The sequence below is a fragment of the Eubalaena glacialis genome, chromosome 12, assembly GCF_028564815.1.
Source record: "Eubalaena glacialis isolate mEubGla1 chromosome 12, mEubGla1.1.hap2.+ XY, whole genome shotgun sequence".
In the NCBI taxonomy this organism is placed as follows: Eukaryota; Metazoa; Chordata; class Mammalia; order Artiodactyla; family Balaenidae; genus Eubalaena; species Eubalaena glacialis.
The window spans coordinates 7,319,361-7,335,501 of record NC_083727.1 but is presented as its reverse complement, the minus strand read 5'-3'; the positions used below and the strand labels follow the sequence as shown (position 1 = coordinate 7,335,501).

General features: G+C 43.7%; 1 protein-coding gene across 5 annotated transcripts in view; it reads left to right on the top strand.

The window, feature by feature from the left end:
- Nucleotides 1-16,141, top strand: part of MAP3K4 (mitogen-activated protein kinase kinase kinase 4) — a 111,076-nt gene that overhangs the window by 93,982 nt on the left and 953 nt on the right. For 4 of the 5 annotated variants that reach the window (XM_061207237.1, XM_061207235.1, XM_061207236.1 and 1 more), the window contains 9 exons: nucleotides 2,367-2,467; nucleotides 3,156-3,236; nucleotides 6,417-6,608; nucleotides 8,068-8,138; nucleotides 8,934-9,050; nucleotides 9,938-10,097; nucleotides 11,989-12,111; nucleotides 12,760-12,866; nucleotides 14,539-14,718. In XM_061207237.1, the coding sequence (XP_061063220.1) occupies nucleotides 2,367-2,467; nucleotides 3,156-3,236; nucleotides 6,417-6,608; nucleotides 8,068-8,138; nucleotides 8,934-9,050; nucleotides 9,938-10,097; nucleotides 11,989-12,111; nucleotides 12,760-12,866; nucleotides 14,539-14,718 (1,132 nt within the window). Of the gene's footprint in view, nucleotides 1-2,366; nucleotides 2,468-3,155; nucleotides 3,237-6,416; nucleotides 6,609-8,067; nucleotides 8,139-8,933; nucleotides 9,051-9,141; nucleotides 9,233-9,937; nucleotides 10,098-11,988; nucleotides 12,112-12,759; nucleotides 12,867-14,538; nucleotides 14,719-16,141 lie in introns of those variants that run through there. The other variant, XM_061207238.1, reaches the window with a different exon arrangement.

The window sequence follows — 16,141 nt, the reverse complement described above, 5'->3', positions numbered from 1 at the left end:
GACACATGCTTTTAGAATTTAAAATAGACTAAAATATTTTTAGACTTAGTTTATAACAGTCTACAATTTCTACAGATATTTCCATTTTTCTCATTCACTAAAATAATTAATACTCCTAATTTTTAGTGACAACTGTCTATAACCTAAAAAAAAATGCCTAAGTACTTTACAGCTTAAGCAGTCAACTAAAATAATTAACAATTAACATTGAACAAATCCCCATTTACCCTCTTTTTCTCATGTTTAGAACATTTCATGGCAGACATTTCCACATGTGCTTCATGTCCCTGCGGGGGGTTGAAACTGTCTTTTTTATTAACGCAGTAAGGGAAGCGATGTGCCCTAAAACGCAGTCATAGTTGAGGGGAACACTCAGCCAGAACTGTGGTTCACACGCCATTTCTCCAGAACTGGAGGTTTCGTGAACTCTGGTTGAGGCTTTTATAAGTTGGTGGTGTGTGCGCTGAATGTACTTGAGTATAGAAGTTAAAATACGTGCAGTCGGCCTCTCCCCGGGTTTTGTCCCCCAGGCTTTGCATTGAGTAGTTTCTCAGCATGTTTTGAGCAGCATTTCAGAAGTGTTCTTCGTTTATGCTTTAGGACGATCCTTGAGATTTAGAAATTTTACTTCCATCGTAACATGCCATCTTGAAGGCCTTCATTCACAGAGGAATAAAGTGATCTGTCCTTCCTGGCGGTGTGTGTGGCCGTAGGTACAGAACAGCAGAGCCGTGAGGGCGTGCAGAGCCGCGGGTTGTCAGCCTCCCGGCTGCCTCCAGCCTTAACCCCATGGCCCAGCCTCCCGTGCCTGTGCAGGGGCCACACGTGCCCCTCAGCCGGGGTCTCCGAGCAGCCCTGGGCCGTGAACGGGCTGTGAGGAGGCAGGGTGGTACCTGCGCTTTCTGACGTCGGCAGGCGTGTGTGCAGCCCTTGCCTGTCTTAGAGATACGTCAGCCACGGTGAAATTTTACTTTGCCCCACAGCTTCTGATAAATATTTTGATTCGATACAGTTTGACTTAGGAAATAGTCTGGGCTTCAGTTATTTTACCGTTGTTTAGAAAACATTTTTGCAGTTTCTCGCTGCTGCCTCTTACTGGTCTGCAAGAGCTGATTGTTCATTTTTCAGGAATCCTGCAAGGCAGTTGTTACGCCACGGAAATTGTTGAAGTCTATACTCTGCCGCTCCCCCTGCAACTGGTTGTTAAACGTTCACCCGTGCATCCCTTCATCTAAGTGTGTTTTCTTGCCTGTTACACTGGCAAAGATGTGAGGATGTCGAATTGGCTAATCGTCTCTCTGGGAAATCAGGAAACTAGAAATGTCGAGTGGCTTCTCCGTGGTCCCAGGCTTTGGCACAGCTTAGGAGTGGGGTGTGTTTCTTCACTTCAGCATCAGTGATTTTTCCAGGAAACAGTGCCAAGACTCTTTGATGAACTAATGGCAGTGGAAGGTGTCCCCCTCACTTTAGACTTAACAAGTACTATACCAGATATGAGAGTTTAGGGAAATAAAAAAGCAGTGCATACTTCATAATTTGTGAATGTCTGTCCAGTAGACCATGTTGCTTTAAACCTACTCAGTCTATAATAAAAAAGAGCATAAATGCTACCATACTTCATTATATCATTCATTTAAAAAAATATGCACTAAACTTGTTAATAAACTAACACTGTATTTATTTTGGATGATTTGAATTATAATTTTAACACTTTCCCTTATTTAATTCTGGGCTTTAATCTTTATGGATTCATTCTGGATTGCTGAACACTTTATTCTGGAAAAGCAGCAAATTAACTTTGCCCTTTATATGTTAAGCTTCCTGCTCTTCTGCACTTTGGCTTGGCTACTGCTTGAGAAATTGCTAGGTATTCCCTTACATTTGCTCATTAAGAGATTTGAGCTCTTTGAATCATGTAATGATTTTAGCACTTCAAATAGAATTAAGTACATAAATATAATGTGATGATTTTAAATATTAGCCAGATTTGGCTCATAATTTTTATCCATCCTGGGCTTAAATTATGGAGCTTTCAGCACATGTCAATAGCACTTCAGTAAATACTGTTTTATTTTTTGTTGTTGTTGCTGTTTTTAACATAAAACGATACATGATGCAGTCAGGTTCTCATGCGTTCTCCTTCCAAACTCCAGGGACGGGTGTCTCAGTAGGAGCACTGCTACTTTGGGAGAATAATTCTTTGTTTGGGACTGTCCTTTGTGTTGTCCTTTACCCACTAGATGCCAGGTGTTCTTGGGGGGGAAAGTTACCCCCAGTTGAGAATCACTGCTCTGGAAGAATCTCACAGATCTTTCATTTTGAGTTCCATTGAATTGATAGCTTAATTTTCAAAAATATTAAAACAGGGGTTCCAGCGTCCCTGAGAATGATCGATTGGCTTCCATAGCGGCCGAATTGCAGTTTAGGTCCCTGAGTCGTCACTCGAGCCCCACCGAGGAGCGAGATGGTGAGTGTGTAAGGTGTCACCTGCATCTCCAGTCAGGCTAACCGTTTGTCTCAGTCCACCAGTGTCTGCTGTTAAGGCCTTTTAAAAGAAATGACGAAAAGGAGTGACAGAGCCCTGTGAGAAGGATTAGTGCTGAACACATCGGCTTTTTAATAGATGCCTTTTTAGCTATATTTGCATCTTTTCTTTTTGTTGCTAAATAATTTTAAAAAGTTATTATTCCTGATATTTTAATTGTTGAGCACGCTTATTCACTTTAAGAATATAAAGTGGCCCTGTGCTTGTTGATGATATGCTGAAGTTGTATTGTAATGCAGAACTAGGAGTCTTGGCTCAGAAACCAGATGGTTGCTCCTGCTGTAGCTCTGCTGGGCTCCTGGGCAGGGCCCCGGGAGGGGGGGCCCCCAAAGAATCCAGCTCCTGCTCGGTATTCTAAGGTCTGTTACTTGTGGAAAGTTTTTGTGGTTAAAGTCCTGTAACTCCATTAACAACTTTTTAGCTTGGTGCAATTTGCTATAAATGATTGTAGAGACAGCTTTTCACCCTCACCTCAAACAGAAATTAACCACCAGGAATGACAGGTTGATGGTAACTAATCATCGCTACTCACCATTTCAGTCTTGCTCTGAATTAAATAAGCTTATTTGTTTTATAAGTCTTCATTTGTATGAAAAAATACTTTCTGCAGAACCAGCATATCCAAAAGGTGATTCAAGTGGGTCAACTCGAAGAAGTTGGGAACTTCGGACACTTATCAGTCAGACTAAGGGTAAGAGAAAGAATGTTGAACTTAACACGTTTAAGCATAAGGTGAGCAGTTTCCGCTAAAATATGCTTTAGCTTCTGAATTATTAGACCTTCTACGTTAATGTTTTGTGATCTTTTTTATACCTCTGACATCACTTTCTGTCTGTGCTGTGTTTGTGTGCATTTCCTATTTCTTATAAACTCCTTTGGAGCAGGACCATGTCTTACTCAGTTTTGTATTCTTTAAGCAGTGTGATGGTTCATTGTGTATGTCACCTGGGTGGGCCCTTAGCATAATTCTTTATACATGGTAGGAATATAATAAATATTTGCGAAATGAATAGCCATGTATTTCTTATGCTAAGAAGCTGAGAGAAAGCATTCCTCTTATAAAGCAGTCAATCAGTATGAACCAGAAGTGATCAATATAAACCCGAAGAATAAACAGCAGAAAAATCCGTGGTCTAGCACAAAATGCTTTCACGTATTCTTCGTCACAACAGTCTTGAGTCATGGGCAGAATAGAACCTGTTCTCTTTCTGTAAATGATAAAAGTTTCTGAGGGGCTAGATAATTTGGCTGAGGTCGTCGTAAATGAGAGCTGGGACCAGACTGCACTCCTTCTGCCTTCCGGCCATGCTCTTCCCACCACAGCTCCCCTTCGAAAAGTGTGAGACTGGGCAGCAGAAGAGCCATCCCGGGCCTGGAGCAGTCAGGAGGGATTCCAGGGAGGGGTGAGGCTTGGGCTGGCCCCTGAAGGAAAGAGGTCTGCCTCAGGCCAAGAGGAAAAGTACCCAAGGAGAAACCCATCTGGAGGCCCAGTGACTGAAGAATAGACCAGCCGGCCTGGCCTGGCCCGGCCTGGATAGCGTAGATGTAAATGGAGGTGGAACTGGAAGGGTAGGGGAGACCCGATCACGGCCAGTCTTCAGCGATGGGCTAGGTGATTCAGGCCTTACCCAGAGATGGTGGGCAGCCCCTGAAGCCTCTTGAGCTGGAAAGCCTCTTATGTTCAGGGAGTGCGAGGGTGGGGGTAAGGAGGGCACTGAGGAAGCTTGACCTGCTGGCCTGAATTGGGGAGGAAAATAGGGAGAAGGGCTAGAATGCCGTTGTAGTCATACGGTGTAAAACAAGGTACTGGACTAAGGTGGGATTTTAAAAAAAGCCATGGAAGCAAAAACAAGTGTGATGCCACATTTGACAGGCCTGGGCAGGTTGGTGTGGTAGAGGGTTTGGAGTTCGGCGGAGATTTCCTCAGCTTGAGCCTGGTGACAGGGAAGAGGGTCTCTCCAGGGGCTCTCACATAACCAGTAGTTCCCACGGATACCAGGTCTTTGTGATAATTTTCAAAACAAATACTTTGTTGTCAAGTAAACTTGGGAACTCTTGGGAGAGTTACAGTTGACACTGACATATTAAAGACTGGGAAATCTTGAGAAATGTTTACTGTTAAAAAAAAAAAAAAAACAGGCCGTTCCCAGAAATATTTGACAGTGGAGTCCATGACCTCACAGCTATGAAATCTTATTCAATGCTGAGTAGACTTGATGTGTCATGTATTGAGGTAAGGGAAACAAGGATCCATGTTTTTAAGAAATGATTGTGGGCTTCCCTGGTGGCGCAGTGGTTAAGAATCTGCCTGCCAATGCAGGGGACACGGGTTCGAGCCCTGCTCCGGGAAGATCCCACATGCCGCGGAGCAACTAAGCCCGTGCGCCGCAACTACTGAGCCTGCGCTCTAGAGCCCGCGAGCCACAACTAAAGCCCACGCGCCTAGAGCCCGTGCTCCGCAACAAGAGAAGCCACCGCAATGAGAAGCCCGCGCACCGCAACAAAGAGTAGCCCCCGCTCGCCGCAATTAGAGAAAGCCCGCGCGCAGCAACGAAGACCCAACGCAGCCAAAAATAAAATAAAATAAATAAATTTAAAAAAAAAAAAAAAAAAGTAATGATTGTAGTCAGACACTGTAATTGGACCATTATAAATCTCTGGGAATTTCTCTTCTCAAAGTAACCTTTCAATCATCCCAGTCCTCAGTGATCTCTTAGACAGAACATTCAGGCTCTTAGATGGCTAGTTAGGGTACAGTATGAGAAATACGGTAGTAGAGATGTATATAAAGAAAGCAGTGCTTTTCACATTATGGGTTTTGACCCTCTAGTGGGTTGTAAAATCAGCACTAAAAAAAACTGGACGGAGTCCTAGTCACATGTAGAAAGAGTAATAGTGTTTCATGAAACTGTAGTTTTAGATATCTATATGTGTAAAAGATATTTCTTACTGTAAATCATGATAAAATATGTTGGAGAAATAGAGATAGCTTGATGGGAAAATAAGGAATAATAATAACAATAGCTAAAATTTACTAAGTATTTTAATGTTCCTAAACCTTAAATGGGCTAAATGCTTTATGTGTGTGATTTCATTAAATTCTCACAGTATCTCTGTATGAGGTATTATTACCTTCATTTCACGGACTAAGAATTTGATGTATAAAGAAGTTAACTAACTTGCTGATTGTCAAACACCTAGAAAATGGTGAAGCCAGGGTTTTATTCCAGGCATTCTGATTCCAGAGCCCTTACTCTAGAGAAAGGAAAACTTAATTTCCTTCCCAACAGAGATGCTTCCTGGAAGAGGTGTAGTACCTCTGCAGAGCTCTGACAGCGAGAAGACAGGAGAGTGTGAGCAAGGGGATGGGGTGAGAAGCGGTTTGGGGTGACCCACAGAGGCTTTTCAGCTGGGCTGGTCCAGAACCTGTTGTAGGAGAAGTGAACCGGGAAGGAGCCTGCATGCACGATGGCCTCGGACTTCCGGTAAACAGGTCATGATGAACCGTGAAATAAATTATGCAGGAAAAGAACACAATCAGATTTTATGTTTTAGTAAGAGAATTCTGGTCACTGAGAGCGGATTGGAGAGAGGAGACAGGCGGGTTGTTCCTGCAGAGTCTAACCAACGCTCTTGCTACAGGAAATCATTGATTCTGTCTGAGTAACTTGTTTTATGTGCATATTTCTGTAGTGGGTGGTATACTCTGAAGTTGCTAGGTTTTGATGGACTTTAATTCACCTGCTGTGTATCTGAATAGATAATGCTGTGCTGGAGTGCTAATGTCTGTTGCTCTGTTTTTATTATTATTTGCTGGAAATTGACTTGATTATAGTGGTTGGGACGACTGAGTTTGCACTTCTCCCTGCAGATACCGCTTCTAGGCAAGGACCCATAGAAGCTATTCAGAAGTCAGTCCGACTGTTTGAAGAAAAGAGATATCGAGAAATGAGGAGAAAGAATATCATTGGTCAAGTTTGTGACACCCCTAAGTCTTATGACAATGTTATGCACGTTGGCTTGAGGAAGGTGACCTTTAAGTGGCAAAGAGGAAACAAAATTGGTAAGGAAACTAAAGAACATGACACAAAGATTGTCTCTGTTAGAAATAGCAATAGTTACACTTCTTTAGGTTAAATCTTACATGGTTGGTCCTTTTCTGTTAGGGAGGTGGCAAATATACGTTGTATCTTTTGCAGAGGGGTTTGGTTTTTGTTTCATTTGTAAAGTGTTTTCTAAGAACAATACAAAAGAGACTTTAGAAAGAGAGTTTTCAGTGGTTCATTAAATGGAATGGTTTTGCCTGATAACTCCAGAAGTTGCTAGTGGAGAACTACATAACTTTTACCCATTTGTTCTAGTCTGTATTCTTTTTATCTTATTCCCACAAGATCATTATCCAAGCGAGACTGGATACAAATTAAGATGGGACAGTCTTTTCTAAAACATTGTGAAACAGTTTCTTGTAAAATAACTAGTGATAAGATTGTGTGAGAGAAGGAGCTGATTATGTTTCAGATCTTTCCCCCATTTAAATGCATTTATCTGGACTTCCCTGGTGGCGCAGTGGTTAAGAATCCACCTGCCAACGCAGGGGACACGGGTTTGAGCCCAGGTCTGGGAAGATCCCACATGCCACAGAGCAACTAAGCCCATGCGCCACAACTACTGAGCCTGCGTGCCACAACTACTGAAGCCTGCTTGCCTAGAGCCCGTGCTCCACAACAAGAGAAGCCCCGCGCACTGCAATGAAGAGTAGCGCCCGCTCGCCGCAACTAGAGAAAGTCCGCGTGCAGCCACGAAGACCCAACGCAGCCAAAAATAAATTAAAAAAAAAAACAAAAAACTCTCATTTAAAAATAAATAAATAAATAAATGCATTTATCTGTTGAGCATTTAGGTCTGAAGAAGCAAAGTTGTAATACAGGACTCTGGGAGCCTCAGGACATTGAAGTTTTCGTAGAGCTATCAGGGAAGAAAACACTGAAAAGAATCAAGTCCTTTATAAATTGTATTAATTCTTGTTATCAGTCTTATTCAGCCATATATCCCCTGAGTTTAATGTCCCAAAAGGTGTGTTAGTAGGATATCCCACTAATATCCCACACACCTGGACGTACAGCCATGAGGTGCATTGAGACGACAGTCAGGCTTACTCCTGGCCACTAGCCTTGCCCGCCCACCTCACCCAGACCTCCTTGAGGGCCACAGGGGCTCAGAGGTGTGCACTAGGGGGCTTAGTACTCACCTTCATGCCTCTTCTGGGATTTGCCGGTCAGTTCTACTCTATCCACAGGCATTTACAGGTAAGACATAGTGAAAAGATCGCCTAAGACTTCAGTTATTACGGTTATTAGGGAACATTCAGAAATGGTTTAGATCTTGCAGTAGTAGACTATAGTAAGCATGGTTATAGATATATGAATACAGATTTGGAATTGGAAGAGATTATTGTACGTTTGAATGAGTTACAATGGCCTGGCTTTGTTGGCTGAGAGCAGCTCATTTGTTCCCGTTCACAGGGGAAGGGCAGTATGGGAAGGTCTATACCTGTATCAACGTGGACACCGGTGAACTGATGGCTATGAAGGAGGTGGGTGCTCCAGCCCTCTGGGGGCCTTTTTGTCTGAGGCCTCTGTGTGGTAGAGATTTGGAAACGAAACTTGTGTTTATGAGGTTAGAGCTGGCCTAAGTGCTTCCACAGTGAGTCGTCTAGGCCTGAGGTCTGCTTCCTAGCATTTACACCACTGGGACCAAGAGGGGACTTGGGGTGGGGGGGGGGGGGTTGTGATAAGGTTCAGAAATGAACAGCTTTTTATCTGCTGGAGGTAGAAAGCAGGAGCAGGGAGCGCCTGAAGAAGGCCCCGGCGGGAGGCACTGAGGGCCGTGGGGGGTGAGGCTAGAGCCGCGCGACCGTTGGTCCCCGAGTGGCTGTGAGGGGGCAGCGAGAGGGCAGCGGGCACATGTGGCCCCCTCCTCAACCCCTGCGGCATCTCTCCATCTTCTCTGTGTGGCACTTACCCGTGCTGCTTTATGACCTCATTCCCGCATGGCTGTAAACTTCGTGAGGGCAGAATCTTATCTCCTCTTTTTATCTTGCCCAGAACCTAAACACCTGTGATTGCTTCCTGAATGTTTCATGTTTTGGTTAATTCAGTCTGTAGTTACGAAAATGATCCCAGTAGCTGTTATCTGACCACATATTCTAAAGCAGGCGTGTTTAATTCAACAAGGAGAAGAAAGCCTGGCAGTGAAGTCACAAACACACTGACCATGGTGCCATGGGGCTGGACAGTGGACATGTCAGCATCCCAGCCCTTGCATTCAAAGTCGGCGTCTTTCTAGCTTGTGACATTGCCAACAGTAATCAACAGTTTTCCTTTTCCAGATTCGATTTCAACCTAATGACCACAAAACTATCAAGGAAACGGCAGACGAACTGAAAATCTTCGAAGGCATCAAGCATCCCAATCTGGTTCGGTATTTTGGTGTGGAGCTGCATAGGGTAAGCCAACTTTGATCACACTGTTTGGTGTGAGCGGTCAGTGAGGGCACAGATGGAGTCCTGTCCTACATCACAGGTCTTCTCATTTCAGAGCACAGTAACTTTGCCTAATTATCAGGAAATCTCCATGAGTTACATCATTTCTGCCTTCTCTCTGAAACTAGAGGAGTTCTTCCTAAAATGTAAGTTGTAGACTGTAGTCATTAACCCGACATTATAAAGCACTGAAACCCATCCTGCCAACCAGAAGATTTCTCTAATGCCCCTTACACAGCTGTGTGTCGCTTTTTTTTTCTTCCATTTTTTGCTGAACCACTGTTGAGTACATTGTTCGGTAACGTTTTTTCTTTTACATGTATTTAAGGAACCATTGTGAAATGAGAGAAAATTAAGACCTCAGATTATTTTCCCCCTTGTGTTTAGAGATAAACACTTTGAGGGAAAGAGGATAACTTGGAGCATCTTGGTGGAATATGAGCTTCTGGGGAATTTGGATATTGGTGATTTTTTACGTTTTTCACAGATAAATTCATATCTGAAAAGGATGTGTTTCAGTACTTAATAATATATTTATAGGGACAGCCCTGTTGGTCCCTGTCTGAGATTATATAGCGGACTGAATTTCAGAGGATTATAGACGTTTATCACCTGTGAGTTGGAGATGTTCTTATCCCAACTAGCTGTATAATTCCAGACAGAGGAGGCAGGCAGAGACACGGCTGTAGGGGAGTTAGAAATGACCGTTTTAAGACGAATTCAGTATTCAGGATGGCGAGTGTAGCATACCATTAGAAAGCAGAGTCCTCTGGGGTGTGGCCAGTGAAGCGTTCCAGGTTCTTCACTTAGTGTCCACGTAAACACAAGGCTGCATTTGATTCCTCCCGCAGGAAGAAATGTACATCTTCATGGAGTACTGTGACGAGGGTACCTTAGAGGAGGTGTCGAGGCTGGGACTTCAGGAGCATGTCATCAGGCTGTATTCTAAGCAGATCACCGTTGCAATCAATGTCCTCCACGAGCATGGCATAGTTCACCGTGATGTTAAAGGTAATGCCCGCACTCAGCTCCCCGCCAGAGCCAGCTGTGCCCAGCACACGGTAGCTGCCCCCACGTCGCTTCTTCCGGCGCCCGCACATCACTTCTCTACAAAGAAATACCTTTACTTGAAGTAGTCTTCTGTAAAGAACCCAGCATTAAGAAACTGCAGGACACATGTCTCTGTCTAGGAGTGTATAAGTCCGCTGTTCTGTTCAGCACTGCTTTTAGCCAAATCTATTACCCCCAAAATGAAACTTGCTATTTTATAGGCTGATTTCGCCTGCCCTGTGTATTTACTAGGCATTCGTGATCAGAGCATCCTTTCTTTTCCTTGTGTCAAGAACCTCGTGTATTTATATATGAACGCCGTGAATATGTAAAGTGACAGTGAATCAGGAATGCCGGTGTAAGTTACGATGTGCAGCTGAGCTTGGGGAGGGTTTATTTACACCAGCCTCCTCCAGTGTAGAGTTCTGCTAAGGATCGATTTGGTCATGCTGACTGACTAAAAGTGCTGTTTCCTTCTCATGTGTGGTGAGTGGCCATGCTTCTGTCCCAGAACTGTCCCTCTTGCGTTTACCTTAACCACACCGTGCCCCTGACCTCTGTATTTGGGAGTCTCGGGGATAATTAGAGTGACAAATTAGCTTTGTCTCTAATGGCCCTAGACTGAAGGATTCCATTCTGTCCCATAGTCTGAGGCCAGCCTAAACAGGTTGACTCTAGAATGGCCGGACTTCAGACCAGGCATTCGCCTCAGGCGGGGCTGGGTTACCCATCACCTGCTTTGCTGGGTGGAAGAATTGTCCGCACTCTCTAAGGTGGCTCCTCCTGAATCCCCAGCGTACCCCAGTCTTGCCGCCTGCCCGCCCGTCCACCGCATTGCTTTGCTGTCTGGGATCATTCTGGGCATTTGCTTAAATGGCTCTGGGTCAGGCCATGGCATTGCCTGTTTCCAGTTGTTCTGACACAAATTCCATACTCATGAAATGGTACCTTCATGTCTTTGGCCACAGCCGTAAAGAGAATCCCCGAGAGTCCTTGAGTCAAGTCCGTCCATGTGCATCCTTGGGATATTCTTTGTAGCTCATCGTGTCTGAGAGTGTGGGCCTGTGAGCTAGCTGCAGAATCATGCAGTTAGCGCCCGTGTGCTCCCGGGGGGACCACCTGCCTTGGGAGCAGTCGGGCTGTGAGGACCAACAGATTGCAGCTCATCGTGTGGCTGGTTGTCTAATGTGAGGGGCTCTGGGTCACTTTTGGAAGGCGGTGCCGTCGACACGTAGCGCTGAGCTGTGCGGCCCGGTTGGAGTGGCCGCGGCCGGTAGCCTCTGGAGGAGGCAGAGCCGCCCTGGGAGATGGGTGGTAACCCCGGGTTCCAACTGGAGTACAGGCCGGGCCTGTGTACTGCTTGCAGAGATGAGAGACAGTCACAGAACATTCTTTTCAGGCAGTCTGAAAACAGTCTAATGGTGGCCTCGGATACAGCTCTGAAGACCAGCAGCGTGTGTGCCAGGTCTTGTCTACACGTTGCTTTCTGTTGCAGGAGCTGCTGACCGTATACAGACTCTTAATTTTCAGGGACTGCCGCCACAAGCATTTGTGTTTTATGTGTACTTTCTCTTTAAGTATCTCCCTGGGTTTTTAATGTTAGAATTTATGCATGTATTTCAGTTCAGAATTTATTGGTCAGAGCTATCTGCACTGATATTAAAATTTCTTTGCTGTGTATTAACATTTGTGAATAAGGCTTAAAATCTTTCTGTGATTACACTTTGCAAGTGAAGTTTCATAAGTCTTTATAACTTTTGTAAATCAAGTTCCTGATAGTTTAGGTTACCATGTAAACTTTAAAATGCCTGCGTTGTGTTTTAGAGGCTCACAACTGCTTCTTTCTTGTTAGGTGCCAACATCTTCCTTACCTCATCTGGACTAATCAAGCTGGGAGATTTTGGATGCTCAGTAAAGCTTAAAAACAATGCTCAGACCATGCCTGGTGAAGTGAATAGCACGCTGGGGACAGCAGGTGGGTCCGGCTAGATTTGTCTTTGCATTGGGGCTCACTCCAGTGTGCTGGGACCCCGGCTTTCCCTTTTCCTCCTGGTCAGCAGACGTGGAGAGCAGGTGAGGGCTTCTAACCAGGCGGGGGAGGGGCCACCCCCGAAAGCGCTTGTCAGATTGGGAAATCACATTTCTCCCTTAGACTTAAAGGAGGGAAGAAAGGCCTCTTTTCTTCCCAGAAAAACCTTGTCATTCAAGTTGGGTTTATTAAAACGATTCTAGTCAAAACAACATGTTTAAATGGTGATTATTTGTTTTGATTGTTTAGAAACACGGCATAAAATTTTACATCCTCCTTTGCAGGTTAAATTTCATATTCTCATTGCAAATACAATTTATCTGAATATTTGCACATTCAAAATTGTCTTTTAGAAGATAATTTGGCTCCTAAAATGTCCATCGGAGAAATTGATTTGAAATATTTATTTTCAAGTTTTGATGTTTTTTAGTATGTAATTCAGAGAAAGTTCCCCCCACTCCCCGCAACCCCCGAACAAATTAGTTGTTTCTTCTATGTGGAATATTAGGCGATGTTAGTGTATTGCTTGGCTCTAGTACTACATGGTGCTATATTTATAACCCATTCTTATCACCATATCTGTGACTTCTAAAGCATACATGGCTCCAGAAGTCATCACTCGCGCAAAAGGAGAAGGCCATGGGCGTGCGGCTGACATCTGGAGTCTAGGGTGTGTTGTCATAGAGATGGTGACTGGCAAGGTGAGCAGACCTGCACCGGGGGAGGGGGACTTGAGGAGGGCACTTTACGTTAACAGAGCAGTAATTGTGGTTTTACTATCATTATGAATACTGTGGACACATTTCCTGCAAAATAGAGAACATGACCTGTCAAAAGATAAGTAAGTTAAGACAAGTGACAAACTGGGAACCAAATATTTATAAGATACCTGACTTAGAGAATTCCTCAGAGGAACAAAAAATGCATAATTCTCAAATTAAAACACAGAATTAAGCAGCTGTGAAAAGAAACATGAAGTTGAAAACTTACGTCTCCACAAAGACTGGCACAAGAATGCCCATATCAACTTTATTCATAATTGCCAAAACTTGGAAGCAACCAAGATATCTTTCAAATGGATAAACTGTGGTAATCTACATGATGGAATATTGTACAGCAACAAAAAGAAATTGGGCCATGAAACGACATGGAGAAACCGTAAAAGCATATTGCTAAGTGAAAGAAACCAATCTGGGGAATTCCCTGGTGGTCCAGTGGTTAGGGCTCGGCACTTTCACTGCTGAGGGCGCAGGTTCGATACCTGGTCGGGGAACTAAGATCCTGCAAGACTCGAGGCATGGCCAAGAAAAGAAACAAGCCAATCTGAAAACACGACGTACTGTATGATTCCAACTATATGACATTCCAGAAGAGGCGAAACAATAAAGGCAATAAAAGATCAGTGGTTGACAGGGGCTCTGGGAAAGGGAGGGAAGGACAAATAGGTAGAGCACAAGCATTTGCAAACTGTTGTGTATGACATAGTATCTGAAAATTGATCTTCTGATGAAGATACCACTAATGAACAATTATACAAATATATAGAGGCACAGTGTGTGTGTGGGTGTAGCCATTACTTATAAAGCAAAAAAGTTAGAAACCTCTTAAGTGTTACTAGTAGGAAATTATTATACAGCTATACCTCGCAGCTGCTGAAAATAAGTGCTTAGTAACTATTAGCTAATATTATTTCTATTAGCATTAACATAGAAAGATGCCCATGATATCTGTTATTTCAGTCAAGCCATGCATCAGAGAAAGAACAAGTTCTCACACTGAAGAACATATGTCTCAACAACTAAACGATGGTACACAAATTAGAATGCCATACAAACTCAGTTCTTTCCCCCATGAATCTCATTTCCCTGTAATCATAATAAAATAATCTAAGCTTTGCAAATTATCAATAATTTGATGCTGATTATTCAACAAGGTAGCATGTTAAACATCCCTGTATGATAACTGTTGAATTTTGTTTGATTGACATTTTTATATTATTTTATATGTTACATTTTTTATTTACATGATGATGGCATCTAGATAATGCTGGACTAATTGGACACCTAAATGGGGTAGGCAGACTATGCTCACCACCTGGTTTTGTAAATAAAGTTTTATTGGCACATGGTCACACCCATTCATTTATTATATTATAGCCTAAGGCTGCTTTCACGCTACAGTGGGAGAATTGAATAGGTGTGACAGAGACCATATGGCCTGCAAGCCTAAAATAGTTACTGTTTGGCCCTTTAAGTAAAAGTTTGCCAGCCTCAATATGTATCAACATTGAGATGCCTAGAAAGAGATTGGGCAGTTTTATTTCTGTGTGGCCGTGTAGTATTGAAACCTGATTTTTTTTTTTTCTGTTTTTAGAGACCTTGGCATGAATATGAACACAACTTTCAGATTATGTACAAAGTGGGAATGGGTCATAAGCCACCAATCCCTGAAAGATTAAGCCCAGAAGGAAAGGAATTCCTTTCTCACTGCCTAGAAAGTGAGCCCAGGATGAGGTGGACGGCCAGCCAGCTCCTCGACCATTCCTTCGTCAAGGTTTGGCAGATTGCTGTATAGTCCTCTCCTTGTTTAAATATTTGAGTTCTGTTCGCATCTGGCACTTAAGGAAATTTGGAAACTTAAATATAAAATATCTATATCTGAAACGGAAAGGAACTAAATGTATTATGCCGGGGAATTTTGTATGTTTTTTCTTTTGGAAAATGTTCGTCGAGGTTCTCCTCTTTGATCCATTTGGATGGTTTGAGGTGTACTTGGGACTGTTAAATGGAATTTTAAATAGGACTGGATGAAAGACACAATTTTCCCTCTTTTAGGGTACGCAGTCTCCTTGAGTACAGGTTAGTAACTAATCTCTACTGGGAGAGTAGAGACAGGGGAGTAATGACTAAGCATTATGTTAAGAGCTGTGATAATGGTATATATGCCATGTTGTAGGGTCACTGAAAAGAGGAATTTAATCCAGTCGGGTAATCCCAGCTATTACTCTTTTTTTCTTTTTTTTTTTTTTTTTTACTCTTTTTATTTATTTTATTTATTTTTGGCTGTGTAGGGTCTTCGTTGTGGTGAGCAGGGGCAACTCTTTGTTGAGGTGCGCGGGCTTCTCATTGCGGTGGCTTCTCTTGTTGCAGAGCATGGGCTCTAGGCGCGTGGGCTTCAGTAGTTGTGGCACACAGGCTTAGTTGCCCCTCGACATGTGGGATCTTCTCGGACCAGGGCTCGAACCCGGGTCCCCTGCATTGGCAGGCGGATTCTTCCCTGGTGGCGCAGTGGTTAAGAAAGTTCCTATTACTTTCTTTAGAGTGAGATGCCTGAGCTGTTTGGGAGGGTTTAGCCAGGTCAGGAAACGCAGGGAGGAGTATGGCGGACAGAATGGAAGAGACATGGAAAGGCTCACTGCTAAGAGGGTAAAGCAGCCAAAGAACTGTGTATAGGTACATACTGATGGAGCACAGGATGTGGAAAGTGGCAAAACATAAGGCTGGGGAAGTAAGCAGGGACCACATGAAGGGATTTCAGTTTTATTGTAAGCATGACATGATTAAATTGTGTTTTAGAACAGTCACTCTGGAGGTGAGAGACTAGTTGGGAAGCTGCTGACACAGCTGCTGGGTTGGGAGTGGGAGGTCAGGGGTGAGTTACCAGCCGTATACAGGAGTTAGGATGGCCGTGAGTAACTGATGGGATGTGAAAGGTGCGTGACGGGGAGGAGTCCAGGACGGCTGCCAGGCTCTGGCTTGTGTCACCAGGTTATCGAGATTCCATTCGCCAAGATAGGTAAAGAGGGCAGCTGGTTGAGGGTTGGGTCGGGAGATGATGGTCTCCTCTTTGGTAGATTGAGTTCAAGGTGTATTTGGAATATCTGCTGGGGGATTTTAAACAGGCATTTGGATATTTTGGACTGGCACTCGAGACAACTGGGATAGGATACGGATTTGAGAGAGAGAAATATTGCTGG